A 26915-nucleotide genomic window follows, 5' to 3' on the forward strand; every position below is an offset into this window, starting at 1 on the left:
CCTCAGCGGGCTGGAGGAAGGAGTCAAGAGGAACCTTAAATATTCAACAAGAAACAAGTCCTGCGCAGGAGAAGAGCACAGGGACATGGGAAAGGGGTGGGATAGGGTTATTATGAGAGGTGAGAGGGGCAGAGCCCACCCTGTGTTGCTTGCCCTTGTCGGACCCCAATGGGCAAGGTGCCTTGAGGGGACCACAGTGACATCGCCACCTGGCATCTTCTCGAGCTTTAGGTCCTACAAGCCAGTTTTTCCACCTCCTCACTCTGCTGCCGTAGGCAACTGCTCAGGTTACCTGGCTGTAAAGCCAGGTCTGACTGCTGAATGGCATCATAAAAATAAACAAACGCATCCAAAGCAGCACTCGACACCAACCACGTTGGCTGGAAGCGGCTCCTCCTGGCAGAGGGCTGGCAAGAAGGTGGCAGCTCCCAGGCCCAGAGGCATGTCCTGGGTTGGCGTCCCAACAACATCCGCTGAGGATGAGATCGAGACACAAGAGGAGCCAAACCTCCTGATACCACTCATCTGTCCCGGCTTCTGCAGAGCATGACCGTGGCTCCAAGCTGGCTACGATCCTTCCTTTCCTGCAGACCTCAGCCATCACCAAGAGCTGGGCCAGGTCCCTCAGGACCCAGTCTTAATGCTTCTCCTCCCCAGCAGCACCAGGGGATGAAGCAGGGAGGGCAGCGAGTTGGGCTGCCTCATGCCATCCTCGTTGACACACACGCAGCCATGGGCAGCACAGAGCTGGATGAAGAACAGCCAGCTCCAACCATGCTTAGGAAAGAGCTAGGAAACACAAAAGTGGTGATAATCAGTGAAAAACAGATGGTAAATAATAATATTTATTATCTCTATGTCTTCAGTAGCCATGGGGCACTTGTTGCACCAGGCACAGGGCTCTGGAGTGCTCCTGCCGCTCGTCCCTGGTCTTAACCCATTTTCTACATTTTGCTGACTCTGCCGAAGGCCACAGAAAAGAAGAAATATGGCCAGGCTGCAAGAACCAAAGTCCCTTGGTTGTTCTCCTGGTTTTAGTTGGTTTTGGGGGATGTGCAACGTGAAGTATTGTTGGAGTGGGGCTGAATGTGGTCCTCGGTGTTTGGGCATGGGGCAGAGGCTTCAGGGCAGCAAGGATGTCAGCACTTTTACTCCCCACCATCCTGGAGGGGCATAAGGAGATGTACAGGGACAAATGTGGGGTGGTTTTGCAAAATAAAGTGAGGCCAGAGTTGAGAGCACGTGGGCTGCAGGGCTGGGAGAAGACAGTGGGATGTCCCTCTTGCTTGGACCATCAAGCGCGGGAGCCAGGACAACTTTCTAAAACCGCTAAAAGTGTTTTCATCGAGCCAGATAAAAGACTCGCGGAGGAACGTGGTTCTGGAAGATGCCACCACTGGTCCCATGTGAGGACAGCCAAGGCTGGAAGCAGGCAAGGGCCAAGCCTGCGGTGCCCTGGCTGCAGTACAGCCATCCCGGGGGAAAGCCTTTCCCCGGGAACAACGCCCTCTTTCAGCTCGCCCTCGATTCCCTGAAGCTCCAAGGGAAGAATAGGAGGAAAGCTCTTTCTTTTATTTCTATTTAACTTCTCTGCTTTGTTATTCTTTTCCCAGGCTCCCCAGATTTGATGGCTGCAATAGTCCCCTGGCTCTCATCTGCAAAGGGGCTCTCCTCTGCTCACCGTAAAAATCCCTCCTTACCCCCGACCATCTTCAATGCCGATCTTTGGGCTGGGCTTGGGCATCCCATTTCCCTTCTCCAACTTAAATTACACACTACTCCAAGCAGAAAAACGCGTTTTGATCTAAAGCAACACCCAAACTCACCGTGCACCATCAAACCATTTTAACGAGAGCTGGACCCACCTTTTACTTCTCTTGGCAAACCATCTCTTTGCCTAAAATCCCAATGTTGACCCCACCAGACCTTGTTGTCAAGACACTCTCCACCTGCACAAATCTCACCCCAAACCCTCAGAACAGTTCTGGAAATGAAACTTTTTGAATCTTTGGGGATCCAGCTCCTGGGAGAGGCAGTCACTATGTCAGACATGGTGGTAGACCCTTCCTTCTCCCCCCACCCTGTTTTCCAGCAGGCAGAGGAGGATGCAGCAGAGCCCCCCGGAACGGAGGCTTGGCGTGGACCACATTTGTGCCAAGGGGCACAGACACTCCCTTGGCTCCCGAAATGCTGCCCAGGCGAGGTGGTAGCTCTGAGCCAAATTTCCTTTGCCGTGATTAAACACCCGTTCCCGTGGCTGACATCAAAACACAGTGGTCTGCCCGCATCCCCGAGGACGGTGATGAACGCTGGTTCGATTAACCGGCAAACCCCAGCATTTATCACTCCAGCCTCGCCTGAAATGAACTTCCCTTTTGATTTTTTTTTTTTTTCAGCCCACAAAACCAACCCATCCACACCGCTCAATAAATAACGCTGGCATCGCCACCCGATGCCCCAGCCATGTCCCCAGCTCCTCCTCACCGGGCCACCCAGCACTGATGTTCTCACTGCCATCCTTGCTTCCTCCCACCCAGCTCCACAACTAATGATGGTGTTAATAAGCTTTTATTTGGGGGGAAAGAAAAGAAGCTGAAGAGAGGAAGCTTTGCAGGGGGAAGGGAAGAGACATTCCTGCCTCAGTCATCGGGCAACTTTCCCCTTCCTCTTGCTCACTCCCTCGCTGACCTTTGGCTGAGTCTGCCAAAGCTATAAAGGAAAAGGGAAAAAGGAAAAAAAAAAAAAAAAGACAGAGAAACTAAAAAGCAAGAGGACCTGAAAGGACAGGCAGAGGGAGAGACGTTATCTCACCTCTGGTAATGATTTATCAGCAAAGGATGGGTGGATGGAGGCAGAGGGAGCTAAGCATGACTGTGAGCAGCACAGAGGGGCTTTGCTGGGGGATACCCAAGGGGGAAGGAGTTAGGGGTGAAGGTCTGAGATTGTACATGGGGACGTATGTGCTGATCAGCAGGAAGGGGAAAAAACCCATGATGAGCGCTACTACAGCCTGTGAACCTGTCCTGAGGCAAGTGGAGGTCCCAAACCTTATAGGCCATGGTGACACTCCCTCCTGCCCTGGGACACCAGCCCATGTGCTTCATGAAGATCACCAAGGGATGAGCACTCTGCACGATTAGGAAGTCTCCACCATCTCACGGAGCACCTGGCAGGGCCAGCCTGTGCAAATGTCCCTGTCCTCTCCCGGGTGCAGCTGGAAGAGCACACCACCACCTCCTCGTCTGCGTCTACAGCCTGGCTTTGGCTCTGGCAACCATCTCAGAGCCTGGCACCTATCACTGCTGATAAATAGGCGGTCCTGTTCTCCTGGGTTGGCCCTGTGCGTCAAGATTAGCTGACGGTGGCAAAAAACAGCAGCAAGACAAAAACCCATCCCAGAGCCATGGAAGAGGAATGGCATGAGTCAAGGTCACAACCCTGCAGAGCGAGCAGTCACAGAACAACCGTTTTGGGTCAGGAGAGCTGGAAGACTCAGGCTCACCCATGTCAGCTAAGCTAAGAGTCGTCTTCTCTGACAAACACCACCACGGGTACAGAGCTGTCCTGCTAAGGAACAGAGAGACGTATTTTTAAGAAGCAAATTTATGCATGACGTGTTGATATAATTAGCAAAGGCTTTTTATGGAGCTGCCCTGTAGCAAAAAATATCCCTGATACGTGAAATTCATGTCCTTCCGTGCACCTCTAGATCATTACCGTGTCCCCACATACCGGCAAGGCAACAAGAGGGACCGTGATGGCATGGCGAAGGCAGACAGGAGTGGGCAGGGAAAAATCCTCGCAGAATCAGGGCTGGGTTGTGTCACGACTGTGATGGGAAGCGGAGGGGAACGGGGACTTTGCTAGACGCCAAGATCTTCCCCATAAGGTGACACACACCCGCTGTGGGCAGAGATTTGGGGGAAGTTAGGCTATTCTTAGCATCCCTCTCCCACCTCCTCCTCTGGATATGTGTGCCTCATCACGACGTCCGGACTCCTTCTCACTGCTACAGTCACCGTCTGTGAACCCTACCCACAATATTACTGCGAAGACAACATGTTTATGATGTGTTTGCATTCAGAGAGAACTTCCCATGCGTGTAAGAAAGTCATAGCCGGCAGTTTCTTTATCCTTCCCTTGCCCAAGGTCTAGCGGAGAACTTATTTTACAGCGAGTTATTTATGGCTCGAGAGAAGCACTACTGACAATTTGAGATTCACAGCTCCAACCCTGGGCAACGAGGCAGATTCTTCTGAGAAAGTCTTCTACAGACAGCAGCAGGAGACAAAACCATCTTTAAAACAGGATGGGGGAAAGCCCTCTCCTGTTCTATTGAACATTAACACTTGAGTTGCCTTTTCTGTTTGTCCTCACCGACGTTTCTGCCACCACCCCGAACCAGGAGCTCAGGCTCTGAAATGTCCCCAACCCTGGTGGCAGGGCTGGGTTTCTGCTGCACTAGGTGGGGAGTAAGGACATATGGGACCTCACCCCTCTCCCTCTTTCCTCCCCTCAGTCTGTCTCATCTATTCAGGTGGCTTCACCTGCTTTTAAGAAGCTTTTTAAGCCCCTTCGGGGGGGATTTTCGCAATGTTGGGATTTGCAAACTCAAACACGGGGTTTGCAATCCCAACCGTTGGGCTTTGCAGACCCTTAGACAAAGGGGTCTTGCTTGGAGCACGTGCTTTTAATTAGCAGAAACACAATATGCAGGAAAAGCCAAACATCCCTGCAGATGTAGGTACTGTTGGGGTGAGAAGTGTTGATGCTGGCAAAGCAAACCTCTAGGAATCATAAAGCAAACATCTACGAATCACGGGCACCTCAGCAACGCAACACAACGGCTTGGCCCGCCGGCGGAGAAGGACAAACTCTGAAGGCATTTACCTCCCTGAGGCAGGTATAAATGGGGCAGACAAGGACTCGAAAGGGCTCTCCGGTGCTGCTCCTCATGGTGCCGAAGACTTCGCAGAGAAAGGTGATGAACCCCAGCCAGCGCTCCACATCCCGCTGCTGCAACTCCTCCCGCATGGTGAAATCCTTCTGCAAGAGGGACAGAGACAACAGGCTGCATCAGCAAAACCGCATCGCCATGGGAGAGGCAACGGCTGTCTAGAGAGAGAATTAGGAGGAAATTGAAACTCAGGGTGGGGGGAGGAAGACAGACAGACTGACTCTTTAGTAACAGCGGGGAGATTACTCAACGCACACGGAGTGGCCGGAGTTTCAACACAGCAAAGCCACCAGAAAGCAGGTACTGTAGAAATATCACCAACCCCTGCAACAACGGTCACGGCTTGCGCTAGAGACGGCGTCCCCCGTGCCCTGCCCTCCCCCTCAGACAGACATGGGGACTCTTTTCCATACGCACAACCAAGATCGAATAAAAGCAGCAATGAAGAGGTTAAATGAAATGCAGGGGAAACGCAATGAATGCTGGTGGCCACGCCGGGCTTGGTGGTCCAGGTGGACCTGCCCAGCCCGTTCATTCCAGTATCTTCAGCAGAGCCAGTGTCCGGCTGGGGGCATCCTAATGGCCTGGCTGCTCCCTGGGGTCTCACGAAATTACGGCAGAGACTGGCTCTCTGCCTGACCAGAAGAAGATCAGGGCAGCCCGGGCTTGGCATTAAAAGGTCACCCTGCTCCCGAGCTGATGGTTGCCATGACCAAGGATTATCCGAATGACGTGATTTATGGAGCAACATCGGGAGGAAGCGTGCAGGGAGATAGCTGCCTCCCCATCAGTCCTCCAGCTGAGGAGAAAAAAAAGGGTTTGCCCGAAGGCAAAGATATGAAAAGGGATGTGTGTGTTGGGAGTGTGTGGCAAAGAGCAAGGGGCAACACAGAAAAGCAAATAAAAACCTTTCTAGAGGATGGCACAAGAGAGCGCATCGCACTCAGAGCCAAGAGGGTTTCCCTGGGCTCTCAGCAATGCTGCAGAGCTTCTTGCAAGATGTCCCAGGCGACTTTGCTTGTCTGTCTCCATAGTGACCTTTCCTCGGTATTAAAAATTAGTAGACACTAAGTAGGGGAAAATTAAAGAACAGGACAAGTTCGTTCTCAACACCGTGTTTTCCCAGTGCGAGTTGCACAACATTTGAAATCCAGCAACTAAATAAATTATCTTGTATCTTTTTCATCTCAGTTTATTCCTACTGCCTGAAACAAAGGGCTTTGCTGCTGCTAATGCTCCGACCTGCAGCTGCACTCCGCAAAGCCAGGGAGATATAAAAGCCACCACACCAAAGTTTGCTTTCATGCCCCGGACAACACACTGGAGATCTTTTTTTTGAAACAAAGGTAAGTAATACAGCTGCTAAAGAAAGCCAGGCAAAAGCGCGATGATTATTTTCATGACACAACCATATGCAGGAGCTATTTATATGTTTCATTACAAAAGGAAAAAAAAATAATGTATTTGCATATGCAGGAAAAAGACTTGTAAAATAACCAAGGCACTTATTAACCAAACAGTGATGACTAATTCCTCTCTACACCCATTTCTATAAGGCAATTGCCCAACTGTGTCTGCGACTCCGAAGTCAACCTGCAGCCAAATCCTGTCGGGTCTTTTCAGACTTTCTGGGGGAGTTTGCAGAGTTCATCCTTTCATTATCCAGCCAGTCCCAGGGCGGTGGTGGAGGAGAGAGTCATTTGCCAGCTCAGGTTATCACCCCAGGGTTACCAAATTACTCATTCTGGAGTTTTCACTTGAATTTTAATTAAAAAAAAGTCAAAGAGAAATGACCTCCTGACTACTGAGAAATTAAAAAACCAAGCGAGAGCATCCCGTACCCCTCATCTGCACCAACGGGGACCTCCAGCCTCGCCCACCCATAAGGTCACCCACCAGCCACCCTCACCCTGGGACAAAAAGCACACTTTGAACCCTGGAGCTCTTCCTTGATGCCCCGAGCCCTCTCCATCCCCTGGCACTGAGCTGTCTCCTGCATCTCACGCAGCATCCCACCCGGCTCCAGCCCCCGAGCCATCCTGCCCCTCCCAGGCTGGGTGCTCCCCAGCAGCCCCCGTCTCCTGCCTGTCTCATCAGTCCACATTGATGCGCCCCGGGAGCTGGGCTGTATTTTGGGATCCCTGGGGCATGCTGGGAAATTCCTAGCAGCTCGGGATAACCACATGGGCTCTGCGGTCTCAGATTAATGGGAAAGAATAAAAACCACTGAAGGAAACTCTCCTCCTTCCCATTCCTGCTTCAAATACATCGCCCCGCTCCACAGCCTCGAAAGAGAGAAAACTGACTCTTCAACATTTTCTCTTTAAAAAAATATTTTCTGTAAAAAAACCCATCAAACCAACCAACCAAACAAAAAATTTCCATAAAACAACCACCAAACCAAACCAAACTCATCAGGCCTGGGATGGGAGCTGGGCAGGAAGGGATGCCACCAGCCAGCACCCTCTTTTTTTCATCCCACGGCACCCAGTGGGTGATGCCACCCAGCAGAGACATCAGTGAACACTCTGCCCCCAACTTTGCAGCTGAAGACGACCCTTGAGAAAGAAAAGGGACTGGGTTCCTCTCCCAACCCCTCCAAGCCACAAAAAAACTTGTGCAGACTTTGATGGACCCCTATGGAGGACAGGAGTGGGGGATGGAACATGGGATGGATGCAGAGGTCACCGTGAACATTTTGACCCAGAATGTGATACTGCAACGGGAATAATTTTGCTCCATTTGCTGCCTCAGGTTGGGCCAAATTTCGCAAAACGAGACCGTTTGCATGTACTCTGCAAAAGGGGGGGGGGGGGTAATACCGATTCCTTTGACAAAGTAGGAAAAGCACCTTCCCAGAGTGCCAAAAATTACGTTTTTTGGACCATGCCTGCCTACAGGCAAGAGTTGGGCTTGCCAGGAGCTGAACCTCCATGGTAGCTGGACTTGCAGCATCAGAACTCTCCTGAAGCATCCTGAGATACCCATCTGCTTCGACCCCACAGGGCGCTGCTACACCAGTGTCACAGCGCGCACGAGGAAGGTGGCCCGGGGAGCTTTGTCCTTAAATTTGGCCTTCAGACAGCAGGTTTGACCAGTACCACGGCACGCACAGATGGGCAAGCCAACACGAACGCCGCCCGTGCAGAGATGTCCCACCTCCCTTGGAGTGTCCACGTTTAAGACCACTGTTGTCATCTAGGTAATTTGGTCAACAGAGTTACGGGTGCGATTCACCTGGCTGCACGTCGGCCATGCTCCCAGCAGGACCTGCAACCCATCACGCCGGGCATGGAGAATGTGAAGAGCAGCTCAATCGCTTCTCCAAAGGTGTGCAACCAAAATGGATGAGCCAGACCAACAGTGTGGGGGAGGCGAAGAGCTGGCCAGCAGCGAAGAGTGGCTCAGCAGAGAACAAAATACATGTCCCGTGTGCCCGGGGCACATCCAATGGAACCGTGCCCTGACCCACAGGCCTCCACACCACCGATGAGAAGCCCTGAGGAGGCTGAAGAGTGCTGAAACCAGACGGCCGGGTCACTGCCCTGCCCAGTGAACTTTATTTGCTCTGGAAATGCCTCACGGAGTTATATAAAAATAACCTGTGGATTGGCTTGCCCCATGCTTTGGTGGTGATGTCAGGGCAGTAAGCAAATTATCTTTCATCAGTTTGGCTGTATTTTTAAACATGAATTGTATTACTAATTTGGGGGTGCCCTGGCCTGTAGATAATCTGGGCGCGTTTACTGGGTGACCTTCCTTCAGTGCCTACAGTTTAAAATAAAATGTATTTATACCAGGTAGCAGGGTTGACCTCCCTTCGCTGCCTGGTTTGGGAGAAGAGTTCATTGGGAAACCATGCGGCAAGGTGGGGGGGATGCCAAGGGACCTCTAAAGAGGTCTCATACAGGACAAGTTTGGGGCATAAACCTGAAGGCTAAGCATGTTCAACACATTGGGCCTCACCACGCGTGATGGGTAGGTCAGGGGTTGCCCGTGTTCATGCATGATAAAGATGGGCCACGGCTCAGCCCACCCTCTGACATCCCCCCGTTGGACCCTTTCTAAGCTTGGCTGAAGCTCCTACCAGCAATGGAAACAGAAAATGCCTTTATCTTGGGGCTCTCCACTCTTGCACCCAAGTGAAAGCCCACTCCTCATCTCGGTGTAGATACAGCTCATGCAATGTTGTCCTTTCTCGGCCCAGACACGAGACCTCTCCAAGACCAGGACCAAGCTGGAAGAGCCAAGAGGACTGGCCACTCCATGGGAGAGGAGGAAAATCCATCCTCTACCATTTTTGGTGGGCAGCAGAGTCAAGCGGGACAAGAAGCAGCATTTTGCCATCGGATCTAAGCCCTCGCTCCAGCCCGGACAGCTGCAGCCGAAAATTCATCCCTTGGGAGTTCGCCACACTTTTTTTTAAGACGAGTCCCAAATAACTTTTCCCCAGATCTGGGCCCACCGACTCATGGCTGACTCTGTCAGCAGCAAGTTAGAGGGCAAAAGTTTAGCATGGGATAAAAATGAGGGTTAATTTAAGCATCGCCACCTTCTGATGGAAAAAAAAAAAAAAGACACATTTGGGCTTGTTGCTCTGTAAACACAGGGCTCTTCCTCTGGCAGCCCTGCTGTTTACTCAGTCATTGTCAAGGAGGCAGGAAATACTGAGTCAGAAATACTGCGCAAAAAAAAATATATAACGCTTAGATATCAGTGCTAGGCACTATATAAAAAGCTGAGAGAGGCTGTGCTAAATACTTGGTCTTACTGGCAATGGGCTACAAAAGGCTGGAGCCTTAAATGGCTCTTTGGAAAGGGCCCGAGACAAATAAAACGGGTTGGAGGAGGGAGCTGGCGGGTAGAGGCTGGGACAGCATCCGTCCCTTGTTGCTCTTCTGGAGGAGCACACCCTCCGCCTGCTCCCTCCCCAAACCCTCCTAGAAAGGGCTCCAATAAATGACATTTTGCACACTTAACAATGCTGCATTATTCTCTGTTTATAATTTAAATAATATTTTTATTTAGGTCCTGGCTTGGTGGAGGCTCTGGAGAGTAGCTTTGCTTTCTGGGGAGTATAACCCAGTGAGATGAGTAGTTTATAGCACCGGCATTCAGAAGAAGCTCAGGAGGTTGATGGAGAAACCTGTGGAAGCACCAGGGAGTGATCGAAAACCTCTGCCCATGGATGCTCGGGATCTCACCGAGCACCTCTGAAGCAGAACTACCACCCACAGCTTCATTGGGAACATCTCACTCCACATGGACACCACTACACAAGCTCCTTTGCTGTACTAAACCACCAGAGATGGTGGGACACGAGGTGGGACCATCAGCTCTTTCATGGGCTCTGCTCTTCCTCCAACCACCCGCAGCAACACTCCAGGCCTCTCTGCCTGCACCCCACTGACGCTCCCTGAGGACCAAACCATACCGAGATCCCACCACACGAACCCTGCCTATGCTACTGCCAGCCCAGGGACAATAAGACAAAGCAGAGTAAGACGATGATAGAAAACCTGCTTTGAGCCAACAGCTTCCACGCAGGACTGGGCAACCGCAGCACAGGAGACTGAGATTCATTTCCAGTCCTGCGTGGGCTCCCATCACCTCTGTACCCTGACTCCCCAGCTGGCAAACGGGAACGATTTACTCATCTTCCTCTGCAAAGTGCTCTGGGGCGTGTGACTGAGACATGCAAATCACAGCAATTATTGTTACTCCAACAAAGGAGCTATTGACATTCAAAGCAGATAAAGCTTTTAAATTACGGATGACACCCTGTGCCCAGCCTCGCAAAGGTCCCGGCTTCACCCACCCATGAGGCATTTCACTCCCACAGACTTTCATCATGCCGTTTCCTCCAAGCTGGATCTGCACCAGATGAACGTGCACCGGCTTCTTCTCGGGGTGATTTGGCCACTTTGGGAAGAGCAGCAAATCCTACCGGTGGCCTTCAGCGCGGACCTGGTTTCATGATGGCCACAGCTCTGTGAAAGTTTCTAATCACAGATGTCTCCAAAATGCATCGCATGGTGAAGGTCCAGGTTACCAGGACTGTGACCACCACCCTGTGGGCACCTACCACCCATCAACCGACCACCAGATGATATATAACTTGCATTAAATGCCACTGACCAATTCTACAAGAACAACTCACCAAAGATCCTGCAGCCATCGGACAGACACAAATAGTGCTTATTCCTCTCAGAAGGATTTGGGCAGGAAGGGGAAAGTAAGGTCAGAAAACTCCTGGTTCTTCTAAAGGAGATGCTGAGCAAACTCCCAGGATCAGGAACAGCCATGAATTTTAAATTCCTCGGGTTTAGGTAACCAAGGCAGCTGATAACCAGAGCCAACAGCAGCTGCGGGTACTTCCAGTGTCTCCAAACGCCCCGAGGTGAGCAAGCGGGTGGTCACTTGAACCTCCTGCCTCCTGGTCTTGCCGTGACCTCTCCGTCTGGCTCCAAATCTGGGATCAAAGGCAATTACCCACCCGATGTGGACATCTCACAGCTTGAGCCGGCGATGTCCCTGAGGTCCTCGGGGGCTGCAGAGGTGCAAGCAGTTAATTATTGATTTAGTTGAGGTTTAAAGCACCCAGGTGGGAGCATAATGATGGATGTGCAAACAGAAAAGCGTTGCTGTTAACCTAGCAGTTGCTAGAGATCTTGAAGCACTGTCTCAGTGGAAGCTCTGAGATGACTGCGAGGGTGAAGTAGCGTGGTCTGCACACCACGAACAGCAAACACTATTTTGTCCTGGTGTACAAAATCTTCTTTAATGACCCTCTGAGCACAGAGAAAGCAGAGCGGGGAGAAGGGGCAGCCCAAAGGAAATCCCCTGGTCTCCTGTTATCTCCTTCTACTTTTCTCTCATGGAGGGGAAAACATCAGAATTGAGATGTGGCCACGTCCTGGGAAGACATCGTGTCCCACAGGTCAGCAGAGCTTACTGCTGAATTGGAGCAAACATCATTTCCATCAGAACACATTCGCAACTCCGCTGAGTTACCAAGGCCTATACCACGTTATCGCAGGAGTATCTCTCCAAATAATTTTCAAGCGGGATAATGCACAGAGGAGGAATACTCTGGAAAAGAGAGCGGGATGCTCTGGGAGCTCCGCTTGCTTCTCCAGAGGATGCTTGCCAGCACTTCCTCCAGCGGTACCCAGGTGACAGAGTTGTCTTCCTCATTACCTAATTTTTACTGCCGCCCTTCCTACCTAGCACCTTTCTGGATTCCCAAACACGTGGCAGGGTGTCAGCTCAGCTGGGTAACAGCAGTTTATCACAGCTTTAAAGCCCTGTTATCCCACGAATCTGGACACAAACACACAGCAAAACGGCATCGCCTGCCCCAGCCAGACCTTACAGCGAGCAGAGGGACACGGGCAAACGGCAGGACACAGGGACATAGGGAACCAATGATACCTTCGAGAGCCAGAAGCCAACCTCTCAGTCCCGTGGAGAGGGACTGGCAGGGAGACAAGGGACCACGAAGAAATACAAATTAATATCCTTGATGGCTTGTCGTCAGAGCAGCCGGGGCGCCCGTTTGACCCGGCCCTGCAGACACCCCACAGCTGTAATGCCCGGAGGAGGCAGCTCCCGCTCGGCAGGCTTGCTCCTCTGGAGTGTTGCAGAAGATCCTCGTTACATTTGTTTAAGTCCCGGTACTGTGGGAATCCTGAGGCAGTGACGTGCCCTTTGCCTTTGCGAGCGTGCATGGGAAAACCTCGGGTCACCTTTGGATGTTGGGAGATACTGTGCACCCTCTCCTGGGCAGCTGTTCCCCGAGGCGGGGGCAAAGCATCCATGTCCCCAAGAGCATCCCGTCCCCGGGCCAGCAATCCCCTCCCCGCTACACGGAGGTGGTAGGAAGAGAGGGGATCCCTGCCCATCCCAGCATCCGCAGAAGCACTGGCACCCCCGCTGCATGGAAAAATATATTAATATAAATCTCCCAGCCCACGGGCCGCGTTTCCCAAAGCATGAGCTCAGTGTAAAACCATGCTGGTTTGAAGAAATCCCCCAAGTAAGTGTATAAGGGCTGTTTTATATGGGTGGGGATGGTTTGATGGGCAGATTTCAAGCCCTTCCCTGCATCGGGGCAAGGTCTGAGCCCCAGCACCATCCCCAGCATTTGCTCAGAGGTCACTTCTATGCCTGAAAAAACACCCATCCCACGCCCAGTGCCAATGTGGGGTGATGACTGGCACCTCAACGGAGGCTGATGGATGGATCCCGCTTGCAAATGCTGCAGCCAGAGATGCCCAGCCTTGCAGCCCGGGGGGGATGCACAGGGACAAGCTGGATTTTACCAGCAGGCTGCATTCTTATTTTAAGCTCTGCACGTGTCCTCTTTATAAGGCGGAGGTGCCGAGGGGTCTATGGGGATGGGCCAAGTTTGCAAAGAGGGATATAAGAGGAGGAAAAGTGGCCATGGGGGCAGGTGCTGCTTCGTCCAGGCACCGTGGCTGGAGGAATGCAGCTTGCATTCAAAGTGAAGCTGCGCCCATTGAAATGCCAGCCTGCCCCCAGATGAATGAAACCAGGCAGGGAAAAAAAAGCAGGCAGCTAATCCCGTTTGCCGTCAGGAGCTTTTCTGCCTGGGCGCTCCTGCTTTACACCGTCTCAAGTCCTAGGAGGGGTTTTCCTGGGTGCCAGGGAGCTGGCAGCAGGACGCTTCCCCTGCAGGATGCTAAGACCTTTCTCGTGAGTACGTGCTTGGTGGTCCTTCACCATGGGGTGGGACCATCAATCTGCTGAGCTGGCTGTGGAGTGCAAGACACTGATGCTCAACCTCTGCTTCTCTTGCAAGCCAGGACTGATGGATGAATGAAGCCCCGGTGGCTTCCTCCATCCCTGAAACCTGCCCCTGTGGGGGAAGCCCCCGAGCTGGGCGGTGCAGGGAAGCGGACAACCTTTGGATGGACCTCAATGCACACAGATGGCCACAAACAGGTCCAAGAGGCATGGGGCGTTATAGAATCATCACAGAATGGTTTGGGTGGGAAAGGACCTTTAAAGGCCATCTAGTCCAACCCCCCTGCAACGAGCAGGGACATCTTCAACTAGATCAGGTCGCTCAGAGCCCCGTCCAACCTGACCTGGAATGTTTCCAGGGATGGGGCATCCACCCCCTTTCTGGGCATCTGAATGGTGAATCTGGTGATTCACCACCCTCAGCGTAAAACATTTCTTCCTTCTATCTAGTCGGAATCTCCCCTCTTTTAGTTTAAAGCCATTCCCCCTTGTCCTGTCGCAACAGGCCCTACCAAAAAGTCTGTCCCCATCTTTCTTATAAGCCCCCTTTAAGTACTGATAGGCCGCAATAAGGTCTCCCCAGAGCCTTCTCTTCTCCAGGCTGGACAACCCCAACTCTCTCAGCCTGTCCTCATAGCAGAGGTGTTCCAGCCCTCTGATCATTTTTGTGGCCTCCTCTGGACCTGCTCCAACAGGTCCGTGTCTGTCTTGTACTGAGGACTCCAGGGCTCTATTATGGCCAAAGATCTTGGCTTTCTTCTTTAAAAGAGAGCAAAAAAAAAAGAAAGATGGATGCATGAAAATGCGGCGGGTGGGAGAGCAGCAGGGGTCCTGCGGGCAGCCGGCCAGATTCGTCGTGGGATGGGTTTTCCCTTCATCTGCCCAGAGATTGAACTGCACGGGCAAGGAGGGAACCCGAAGAGTTAACAGACTCCCAGCCAGAGATATTCGTGGCACCCAGAGTTCGTGTAAAGTTTCATACCGGGACCCTTTTCTAAATTCTTTTGGTCATGGGAGAAAACATTGCAACTGTTTAGTCTGCAGGGAGGTGGTGGCTCCGGCCCAGCACTCAACGTCGCTGAGCAAACATGCTGGAAAGCAAAGGGGCTGACAACCCTCTTATCTCCTCCGCCTGCTTTTCACCCCGTCTCTCCCACTGCCGTGGCCAAGCATCCGACGGGCATCGGGTACTGGTGCCAGAGCTCCCCGTTGGAAATGCAGCTCCAGGCTCCCTGTGATGGGGGACAAACGACCACCGAAAGCCGAGACTTGGAGGTGAAGTACCAGTCTGCTAAAAAAAGTTATTTACACAAAAGAGCTCAGAAAATCTTTCTCAGGGGCTAATATTTACAAATCCTATGAAGCCAGGGAGCTTCTGCTATAGCAAATGTATTTGGCTATTTATTTTTTAAATGGATGTAAAAGATGCATTAAACTTTTCTGCTCATCCCCTGAAGCATGCAGGTACGGAGCACGTTACAACGCCTCTGAAGCTGCCCGTCCGTGCCAGAAAAGCTGAGCTTACAGAAAAGAGTTGCAGAAAACAACATTAACCTGCAAAACCCCTCGATCCCTCCAAACTTCCTCTCTCTAAAGGGATGCTCATGATTACCATGGCATATTTTGCAGCATATTGGCAGAGCGGCTGACTAGGAGCATCACCGTGTAAGACCACTGGATGGCATGGGCTGGAATGTTAAAGAGACGCAAGGAAACACACCTTACTCTTATTAACGAAGCAGAAATGGAAAGGTTTTGTTTTTCCAGCCTGACACTATTTCCTTAGCCGGCGCACACTTTGCTCTCGCTGTCTTCGCTTTCAGTTCCTGCTGCTCCTGGACTGGAGGTGATATCGCTGGGTTTGGGTTCCCAGCGCTGCCAGAGACGCTCCTCCCACCCCCTCTTTATTAAAAAAATAATATGCAGAGCAATAGTAATTAAAAAAAAAGAAAGGAAGAAAGAAAGAAAGAAAAGTGGAGGAATTTATCACCGGGAAGGGAAAAGGAAGCACTGGTTTTGGATGCTCGGCGAGCAGGGAGAGCATGGGGGGGACCCCGTGGGTGGCAGCACCACTGGTGAGACCAGAGGACGTGTGACGATGAGGTAGCATCACCCAGCCATGCTTCGTTTGCTCCTGTCCTCAAGACTCAGAGACTTCTGTTTTGTACCGGTATCAGCCCTGTTTACCGGCCAGGCGTGGGACACGGACCTGAAACACTCCTCATGCATCTCATTTCTCACCCGCCGTGTATCCTCCAGCTCCTCCGCTCTCGGGACTCTTCCCACCAAAGCCACTTCATGTCATCATTTTGCATTTGCTTGTTTAAGTGTCAGCAGCAGGAAAAGATGAGGCTGTGCAAAACGATACCCACGGGGGAGGTAAAGGGGATGTGGACTCCACGGCTGCATTGATTCTCCAAATCCAGATTTTGACAGGTAGGTACACACAAAAACATGCAGTGGTGGAAAAAACTGAGCCTAAGCCTGGCCAGGGGATGCTGAAGGTGCCCATGCTGTGACACCCACGCTGCAGGTCCCATGGGACCGTCCCTCCAGGGCGCCACCGTGGCAGGTCAGCTGTAAAGACCAGTCAAAAGCCGCTTGTGCTTGAGCACAACAATCAAGCCCACGTAGCTGGAAATTAAAATTTGGTATAAATTCTTGTGGGTCAGCTAGAAATCCTTTTAAAAAAAAGAGATTTCCTGCAGGAGCCTGGCTGGTGAGCACAAGAGCATCCCCTGTATCCCGCCTGCCTGCAGCCGAGCGATGCCAGGGATAGGCAAGGCACAAGCTACCCCATTTCCCCCCTTCTCATGAAAGAAAAAGAGGTGCTGCCCTCTCCAGCATCCTTCTACCCAAACCCCAGCTCTGGGCTGACTCTGGTGCCTGCGTCTGCTCTGGCCTTGGCTCAGGAGGTGGCATCCCCGCATGCTCCCCTGCCACAAGGATGTTTCATACCCTAGCAAAGTGACTGGGGGATGCGGGGGGTTTGCAGGATGGGTCCCAGGCAGATGGATCCCATGGTCCCGATGCATCACAGGGTCCCAGTGAGCCTCTGAAAATCCTGTCCCCAGGCAAGGCGAAGGGAAGCAGCTAAGAGCAGGGCTGGGGATGGCAGGGCAGCTGCGGGTACCGGCAGCAGGGATCTTCCAACCCCGCAGCATCCCAAAATCCCCACCTCGGGGCAGCTGCAGCAGCCTGAGCTGTATTTATGCCAGAGCAAGCAGGAGCAGATGGTCTGGCGGAGGGTGCCATAGGCCGGCTGAGTGCCTGGGCTGGCAGGAACGTGCTCCCGCATCCCGGGGTTGGATTTGAGCCTTTCGGGAGAAAATGGAGAGCCAGAGCTGATGCCAGTCCAGCCCGGTCTGAGGGGATCTCAATGCTGAAGTGCCCCCCCCTACCTCCAGCGTAGCAGGTGGAGGGGGGTCCTCAGGCATTTCCTCACCTCTCAGTCAATGGATAAATGGATTTTGAGGCTTTTTTTTTTTTTCCCTGCCTCTCCTACCAAAGCCCCAGGGGGACCCTACCTGGCCCCGAGCATCCTCACCCACCAGCAATGGCTGGGAGCAGCTAGGAGCCCACCCCACCGGTAGCCCGCTGCCTGGCTCTGGCCCAGAGCTCCAGGCAGGCTGCAGGCAGGCTGCAGGCAGGCTGCACAGTCTGCAGTCTCCACCTAGAGCCCGGCGGAGCCTCTGCTCCGCGTTGCCTGCGCGCTGCAGCCCATGCACAGGGTGTGCACGGGTCCCACCACCCGAAGTCCCCTGGTCTGAACCTGGCTGGGCTTTTAGCAGGCAGCAGCTGCGGCGGCAGCAGCAGCAGGCAGCAGAAGCAGGCAGCAGCAGGAGGCAGCAGCTCAGCCGGGGATGCTCCTGACATTGCTCACCACCAGCCTGCGGGACCAAGAGGAACCTCCGTTGAGTCCCACCACCACTGGGAAATGCCCAGATAGGGCATCCACTGGTCAGTGGAGATGATGGGACACCAAGTACCACCCCTGAGGTCACACCACGCGCCGGAGCAGGGGCTGGTCCCCACCTTGCAGCCTCGGCCCCTCCAGGGTGGAAAGGAGCCAGGAGAAACCACACACAACTTATTTACGGAGTAAAGGTGATGGCTATTTTTTCATGACACACCTGAGCATTGCAATGTAAAATCTTACCAGCACATTGAATTCAAGTCGAATATGTTGTTCTTTACATTCTAAGACTTTTTTTTGGTTTTTTTGCAGCTTAGTCCTGCTCCCCATCAATCTCTCAACTGCACCATGCCCTGCTACTCAAAACTAAACACCTTCTCTGTGCAGAGCCATGAGTGTGGCTGTGTCGGACAGACTCTAGCCCCCAGCTACCTGCAGCGCAATGGGGACGATGCATCCCCTGTGATACCCACTGGTACGTCGGTGGCCCTGTGGCCACCTCCAGCTGCAACTCAACTCCTCAAGGGGCTGCGAGCCCTGAAACCCACCCCTGGGCTCGGGCTGAGGACTGATGTGCAGTGCAACCCCGCAGCTGATTTAATTTGGGGTCTGGCTCAGCTATTCCCAGCTCGGAGGGCTCCTAGTGCTTGTGGGGCACAGCTCCTGTCCTCATCCCCTCCTTCCTATGAGTGGGAAATTTTTGCCTTTTATTTGCACTCCATTAAAACCCCAGATCTTGGGTTAAACCCCTTTTTGCGCTCCATTAAACCCCCCCTCATCTCACCATCGGCCTCCAAGGAGGAGATGCCCAGCGCTCCCTCGCCCCTGCCACGTTCCCACATCATGGAAAGGCTGCAAAGGAGCCGGACGGCTCCTACAGCCATCGCTCCGCTTGAGAAAAGCGGCAAGTTTAAAGCACACAGCTCGATATTTAATCTGGGGCTCTCCAATGACTCACAGACCCGCATGGGACCTGTCTGCCAGTGGCTCCCGTAACCTCGACGGCAAAGCCGGGCGAGCGTTATTACTACGGGCAGACGGCGATGGCTTGGCCAGACTCACGGGTAACGGCGGGGCCAGCTCTAATTGATGCCCGGCTCTGCCCTTCACCTGCCAGCGCGGGCAGGGTGCCAGCCCGCTCCCCTGGCTCCCTCTCCTGCCCGCTGCCGACACTTGCACGGGTTACGTTTGGCCCCGGATGACTACGCAAAATAGCAATAAAATAATAAAATAATAAAAATATAAAATGATAAATCCAAACCAATAATAAAATAATAAAAATATAAAATAATAAATAATAATAAAAATAAAACAATAAACACCTTGTTACAGAATTACAGAGCATCTTCAGAGACACGATTCGGGGCAAACGAGAGGGACCGCGTCTCCTTCCCGCTCCTCCTCTTCTCCGTGCTTGAGAGCAGGAGGATGCAGGCAGCTAGGGATGCTCCTCGGAGCCACCCGCGGGGCTGCGCTCCCCGTCCCCCTCCAAGCCTGTATACATACATATAACGTATATATGTGTGCATGAATTTAGAATTCCCTGGGTGTATAGAAAATAAATCCCATCTGCAAAGCTGCATTTCGCAGGCAGCTTTCGTTGGTGTGTCCCACCACGGTTTACAAAACCAGGACAGCGCTGTCAACATCAGCGCAGAAATGTAAGGAGAAAGGTTTCCAAGCTCTGCAAGTTTCTGCAAACCCCCAAATGAAGGTGTTTATACAAGGACAGCATCATTTGCTATTTCCCTGCCTGTGCTGGGCTTCTGCGGGGCTGGCAGAGCCCATGCACAGATCAGCTCTGAGGTTCACCACCGAGACGTCCCTCATCCCCCGAGAAGAGCGGTGGGGAGCAGCTTGAGCCGAGGAGGCTTTCCCCATTGAATCACCACTTCACCTTGGGAAGAGCTCATCAAACTCTTCTGGGAGAGAAACCAAAGGCAGCGGCGCTGGGCTCATGCACAGATCAAAGAGATGGATGTGGTGCTGCCGCATGGAGCTGAGCGCGCAAACCCTCACTGCTGTGGCACTCGCGACATGGCTTTAGGGTTTGCCCCAGGGACCTTGGGACCTTTTTTCCCCCCATCTTTCAGTGAAGCAACCTCTCTGATGTCCCCCGGGCAATGCCTTTCCCAAGACAAGTGGTACCACTGTGTTTTCTGTGCATGAACTGGACCATCTGTAATTAAATTAAATTAAAAACAGCCACGGAAAGAGGGCCAATGGGTTTTGCAGTCAATGCGGGACATGGCGTACAGGTCAGATGCTCTCCAGCCGTGCTCGGATCCTCCTGCCTCTACCTCTGTCAAACCACAAACCGTTCCCCGCTGAAGACCCAGACCTTAATCATGTTAAGGGGGAAAAAAATCTGCCTTTCAGCATTAACCATGTGTATTACTTCCATGTCCCAGTTCTCACAGCATCCTCTTGGTGTCTTTATCCTCACAACCCCTACGATGCAGAAAGGGCTGCTATCACTGGGTGGTTAAGTCATCTGCTCAAATGATGAGGAAGCCTACGGGAAAGGAGGGATTTCAGCTCATTCCTCCCAAATCCTCATGCTCAGCATGGTAAACACTTCCCTTTGCACCCCAATTGATTCTCCAGTACCCAGTGCCGCAACATAGAATCATAGAATCATTGAGGTTGGAAAAGACCTTTAAGATCATCGAGTCCAACCGTCAACCCAACACCACCATGCCCACTGAACCATGTCCCTAAGCGCCTCATCTACACCTCTTTTAAATACCTCCAGGGATGGGGACTCCACCACTTCCCTGGGCAGCCTCTTCCAATGTTTCACCACTCTTTCAGTAAAGAAATTTTTCCTCACGTCCAATCTAACCCTCCCCTGGCGCAACTTGAGGCCGTTTCCTCTCGTCCTGTATCTACATCCCAGGAAGGGTTCCAGCCTAAATTTGCCTCTTCCATCCTCCGCCTGGGCTGACAACAGGAGGTTTCATTTTATGAGCATTTATGCCGACCATCTTGGTTGACCCCTCCAGAAGTGGTCACACCGACCATCTCAAACCCAGCCGAGTCCACTGAAACCCAAGCGCGACCTCTGCCAAAACCCACGGGATTCGACTCCAGTTTCCACAGCCAGAGCGAAGCACAGCACCGAACCAAGAAAGGGCCATCCCTGGGGCCTCCAGAGGTTAAACTAAGGTGACGAAGAAACCCTGCGTGGGCATGCGATGGGGTGTGCAATAGGGTATGCCACTGGGTATGCATTAGGGTGTGCATTAGGGTATACAATTTGGTATACGTTATGGTATACATTAAGGGATGCAATAGAGTATGCCGTAGAGTATCCAATAGGGTATGCATTAAGGGATGCAATAGGGTATGCCATAGGGTATCCAACAGGGTATGCAACGGGGTATGCAACAAGAGGGTATGCAGCAGGGTTTGCAACAGAAATAGCCCTTCTCCACCGGCACCAAGGCATTTCCAACGGCAGGGACGTAGCAGGCGCTGGCTCTGGCTGGAGGCCGGCGCGCGCTCTGCAGCGGGCTCTGCTGCCCTGTGTCGAGATGTGTACTTCGTGGTGGGGTTTTTTTGGTTTGTTTTTTTTTTTTTTATTAAAAGAAGGTATCAGCCTTCTGTTTGATGTGTTGTTGGCCGCGGTTGCTAAGGGGAGCAGTGTACAATTACAGCCCCAGTGATGTCCACTCTAATAATACACTTGGCTCTGCATAGCTCAGATGCAGACACAGCTCTGCTATAAAGAGCACGGCCATTTCAACAGAGGAATACTCCAACTTATGTTACATGTGAAGGGTTTGTGGCACATTGCTTAACACCCCCCCACTGAAAAAGCACCACAGCCAGTACAAACCAGTGAGCGAAACCATGACAAGCAAAAACCTCTCGCCGGAGACCTACTTTCAATTTATTAATTAAGAAGGTATTTCTAGAGGGGTGAAGAAACCATACATGTGTCCACCAAGATGTTCTTGCATGCCCCCATCCACCCAAGCTCCCTGGGCCCAATTCGGCCAGGTCCATCCCAAGGGCTTGCGCAGCCCAAAATAGCTTCTTGTACCAAACACCAACCCAAGCTCAATGAGGAGAAAATCAAACCCAAATGACCCCCCTCAGTGCTGAGCCCCCACATGGCAGCATCTCCCTGAGCTTGACCAGCTGCCCACCCCATGAGTCCCCTTTCCGCGTCTCCCTTCAGCATCCCGAAAGGTTCGCAGCACCCAAATTCAAGACGCAGCCAAGATTTGGGACCAAAACACAGAGGGAGGGATAAATTCAAACCAGAGTTTTCCCGATAGAACCCCTTAGAGCCTGAAATGGTGCAACGCCGGCCGGGGGGGATGCTCTTTAGAGGAGCTGCCTGCAGGGAGGGGGATGACATGACAGTATTCCCATGCCGCGGCGCTGGCATCTGTTTTGGGATCAAAACAAGTCCCCTGAGATAAGCTGCGAACATGTGCAGTCCCCGAGCACAAGCACCTTGTCAACAGCTGAAAATATAAGAGGAGCCAGGTTAAAAAGGCAGTTTATTCAGTTTATTGCCTGCTCTGCGGGAAAACGCCTTGCTGCTTGCTTTAAGGTCCAGCGGCGTATAGGGATGCTGTCTATAGGTACCGGGATGCTGGTAGGGTGGCTCAATGGGTTAATGCACTAATTTATGAGATCCTCCGGTGGGGCTGAGCTGTTGCCATCGCAGTCCCAAGAGAAAGGGACAAACAAGTCTCTACAAAACAGGAGCATCTGCCGGGAGCAGATGGGGGGGCGAGCGATCCGGCCCCAGGCGCCAGCAGCACGGAGGGGGGATCACATTGATCCCGATTTATCACACCCCGGCAGAGTAATTCCCCAGCTCGCCGGTGCCCGGCGAGCCGAGCTCCTTACGTCCGGGGATCAGATTAGTCTGAAAGGTGCTAGAGAGACATAAATCCAGCTCTGGAGCAAGCGTTTTATTAAAGGTTTGGTTTTTTTTTAATTAATGGTAAATTATCTAGAAATGGCTGATGGAAAATATCTGATGGTGGAGGGGCCAGGACTGGAGCTGGGTAATGTTATATCATCAACCATATATCAATATATCATATTGATATTGATAATACATCATATATCAATACCATCAACCCCTTCATTTCACATCAAGGCAGCTGCAACAGGTCTTTTGCGCTTCATACCTGGGTCTGTCTCCAGCCAGGGCTATCAAGCCTAAATGCATCACAAAAAATCCCAGTTTCGGGCTGACCAAAATATTTCATGAATCATGTGAATGCATCCAATGATTTTGGTTAGAAAAAACTCCTGTGCTTGGAGAAAGTCAAAATCCTTTACTATCAGAAAGGAAATATTACATTTTTTAATTTCACATAGCACTTTGCTTTTGACCTGTAGTGATCTGTCACCTTTTGCCCCATCAAGACGTTTTTAAAAGATGAGCAGTCTGGGGCTGAGCAAATCCCTTTTGCATATTTTTCTATGCTCTTGCACATGAAATCAGTCACCCGCACACCCTGCTCACCCTTTACATTTCATTTCTTCCCAGCCTTCCACAACGGACATCATGTGCCCTTCATGCCGAGACTGGCTACATGTTCCTGGGAAGCACCTTGCGACTCTCTGGAGATATGAGATATATTATTTATCCGACATCCATGCTATGAAGAGCTGAATATGAAGCCAGTTATTGCAGATGACATTGTAGTATCTATCAGTCTACTGGGTCTGTTGGTAGGGGTGGCAGTGTTGGGCCAAGAGAAGAAAGCAAGTTGGAAGACTCCTCCCCAACCCAGAAGCACTGCCATCATCCTCAATTTTTGGGTAACACCCTGCTGCTCCCTGGCCATCGCTCCTGGACTTTATTTTGGATTTCTTAGCATCGCTCAGCCAAATGGAGGAAGATGTAAGAGCGACCTGGCATGGGAGGAGTGGGATGCTCGGTTGGGTTAGAGCCCCTTCCAGCCCTTTGCTGCTAAATCTGGGACTGATGTTGACCACAATTTGTCTCCTCCTGCTTTATAATCGCTTTGGAAAGAAATCAATCAGGAAAAAATCACTGCCTGGTACACACGATGGGCAGATGTGTGTTGTGCCCAAGGGCTTTGCGGGGGAGAGCAGAGAAGGAGTGGGCACAGGGAGAGATGCTGGGTTTGATACGCACCCAGGGCAATGAGAAAAGCAAAACCAGACCAGTGGCTTTGCAGAATTATCTTAGTTTACGTTAAATATTGATTTTCATTATTTTATTTTGCTCCTTATACCCCTGTTTCCCGTGTTTTCCCCATCATTATCCAGGATGGAAAAACCACACGGATTCAGCCCAGCGCAGCCGCTGTAGCCGCTTGCTGAGCAGCTCCTGGCTGTTTCAATGGCAAAAAAAGCCAGAACACCACAAGGACAGACTGGTTCTCAGGTCTGCTCTGCCGTTTCCAACACCTCTCCGGGCAGGTATCTCCTCCCAGCCATCCTCGGGGGGTTTGCCCTGCCTGCGCACAACCTGCCGGCACAAAGCTCTGATCTTGGTTGGGATTCTATCTCCTTGGACCTAGGCTAGGCCAGATCCAGGTGGGCTTTCTAAACCTGGCTCTAACATTACAGCTACACCCTGGTTTTCTCCAGCTTCCTGCTCCATCAGCCTGCACACCTCTGCATGTAGTCCTGGCACGTGGACATCTCCCTGCTATGGCATCACGTGGAGCTGAAGCAGAGGGAGATGGAGGAAAGACCTGCCCAAGGTGAAAGGCTGATTGCTCACACAGCAAACCTAAAAGCCCTGAATCTGGTAGATATCCAAGCCTACCAGACTACTGGCTATCACCTTCCCTCTCATTTTCATATGAAAATCCATTGCCAGAAACATTTTCCTGAAAATACGTATTTCTAGGCCAAGTTTCCATTTCAATCAATTGCCATTTTCTTGGGGGGGGGGGGAGTGAAAAAAAAAATCCAATTCCCAATATTCCCAGCGAGCACTGCTATTCTGGATGCTGCTGCCCACAGACAGCGACGGCGGTGGAGGTGGCAGAAGAAGACAGCTTCTTCTCTCCCATCCCTGCAAATATGAGTGGCAGCCCTTTGCCCGCTGAACAGACACGAGAAGGTATTTGGAGAGCAGGAAGAAACAACAATCTCATTGCAAGACTTCCTCCACCGCAGGACCAGAAGCATGGGTAACAACCACATGTGGCTTGCCCAAAAGGCGACTTGGCCCAGACAAGGCACAGCATCCAAGGGAGAGGTCTGGCAAGAGCAAGAAGGTCAAGCAGATGTGCCAAAAACTGGAGCGATGCTGGGCACCGAACACGTGCCGAGAACAGAGAGACAAAACAAGAGCTTTGTACGTGCCGCAGATGACACGTGAGGGAATGGCCAAATGGAAATGCAAATTAAATGGATGGAAATTCATGGTTTCAGCTCTACACGTCCTGTCTCCAAAGAGGCAGAAAGACGGAGGTCCATGTGACACCCTCCCCAGACAGCAAACCCCCCTTGCATGGCGGCGGTACAGTAAAACATGCTCCCCCCAGCAGACCGCGGGCAGGTGAGGACAGTCCTGTCTCCCCATCATACACCATTATCATGGACCAGTTATGCGAGTCACTGCCTTTTCCTCCCCCCCAACTTTGCTGTCACTGATGGTTTTGGAGCAGAACAATCAACCAGTACTTTGTATACCAATAAACAAGTCACTCAGAATAATTAGCACATACACAAACTATTTCTGTCTGGGTTGCAATCAGAAACCAGGAGCGAGCCCTTCAGCCAGGTGATGCAACCAACAGCCTACGCAGGGACCATGACTTAACTCGGTATCTCTGGTGCTGAGATGGACTTCAGCCGAAAAGAGCAGCATAGACCCTCCACTGTAAGACCCTCCAAGTTCACTTCTCTTCATGCCATGGGGATGCTGCCACAAGCAACCCACTCATTTCACAGATGGGCCCTGGTGTCAGATACCATAATTCCACGTACAGCTCATTAAATGGGAATGAAGAGCAACTTGACAATGCCCTCAGTGCCACGTTATCTATGGTAACCATTAAAGATGTGCACAGACAAAATCGCAGGTACACTTCTGTTCTCTCATCAACTCGCTTCAAAAGGAATTTGGTAACAGCTCAGCTCCTGTCCAAATGCATGGTAAGATCAGGCGGGGTGAAGCTGCAGACATCTAACCAATTTTATCTCATTACCTGCAACATGTTGAGGAGCAGACTCCGGAATTTGGTTCCTTCCACCATGAAGAGGGCCATTTTGTCACAGAGCTTGGCTGCCGTGGAAGCAAAGCTGCGATCCGTCACCGCTTTCTGGTAGATGGTCTTGACTATTTCCCCCAGCATCTCCTCAGAGTTGGTAGAATTCTGGGCCTCCTCCATGAAGGTGGTGAGCTTGGAGTCAACGTCACTGCTGTTGTTCCTCATGCTGTTGAGGATTTCAATTAATTTGTCCATTTTGTTCTTTTCGGGATTGGTGGTTTCCACCGTGACTTCGTCCTGGTCCGTGAAAAGGGAAAGACAAGGCGTCTGTTACACAAGGAAAAAACAGACATATCAGCCCTTGTCCTTCCACAAACAGCGAAGGGGGAAGGGGATTGAGGAGACACACAAACAGACACAGAAAAAATCAAAGCATCTTTTAGAGGCACAATGGTCTCATCTCAGCATTGAAAACCACAAGTGAATGAGTCCTTCCCCAGAAACGTTCTCTTTCCCCATTTCCCATAGCACTCAATCCCAGAGTCCACCCCCTAGGCTCAGGGAGAAGATGTGCCCAAGGGTCCTGAGCTGGGATACCGAGGTCTGACCACCCCTGACTGCCTTCGGCATCTTGAACAGGCTTCTGGGGGTGTCTACAACATGGTGATAATGGACATTTTTTTGCCTCTATTTTGAAAGTGCACTGATGTTTGCAAAATGCTCAGATAACAATCCTACAAAAATATCTACTTTTTAATATATATTTAACGATCTAAATTGAGCTCAAAGATGTCACATGATCCCGGCATTAGAAAAACTCTTAACTTTTCCATCTCTTCGCTGTTACGCTTTTCACTTCACATCATTACCATAGAATTTATTGCTTCTTTTCAACATTTAATTATGCATTTGTTCCTTTCCCCCAGAGTAAGGCAGAGTAAGGTCTGCTCCCTTCTCCTCCTCTAGTTCAATCTGGAAATGTGCTACACAATACAAACCTGTGGCAATTGTTTGGACAACCCCAACGCCAACCGGCAGTTGGAGTTGTCCAAAACTCCCATCAGGAGGCCAGTCGTGTTGACTACATCCACCCACGAGTGGG

General features: G+C 51.5%; 1 protein-coding gene across 4 annotated transcripts in view; it reads right to left on the reverse strand.

Annotated features, from left to right (window-relative positions):
• Window positions 1-26915, reverse strand: part of LOC143171847 (CBP80/20-dependent translation initiation factor-like) — a 149755-nt gene that overhangs the window by 16650 nt on the left and 106190 nt on the right. For 3 of the 4 annotated variants that reach the window (XM_076360940.1, XM_076360939.1, XM_076360936.1), the window contains 2 exons: window positions 25811-26140; window positions 4891-5046 (listed from right to left, as the gene is read on the reverse strand). In XM_076360940.1, the coding sequence (XP_076217055.1) occupies window positions 4891-5046; window positions 25811-26140 (486 nt within the window). The remainder of the gene's footprint in view (window positions 1-4890; window positions 5047-25810; window positions 26141-26915) is intronic. The other variant, XM_076360938.1, reaches the window with a different exon arrangement.

Source organism: Aptenodytes patagonicus, chromosome W (genome assembly GCF_965638725.1).
Source record: "Aptenodytes patagonicus chromosome W, bAptPat1.pri.cur, whole genome shotgun sequence".
NCBI classification, from domain to species: Eukaryota; Metazoa; Chordata; class Aves; order Sphenisciformes; family Spheniscidae; genus Aptenodytes; species Aptenodytes patagonicus.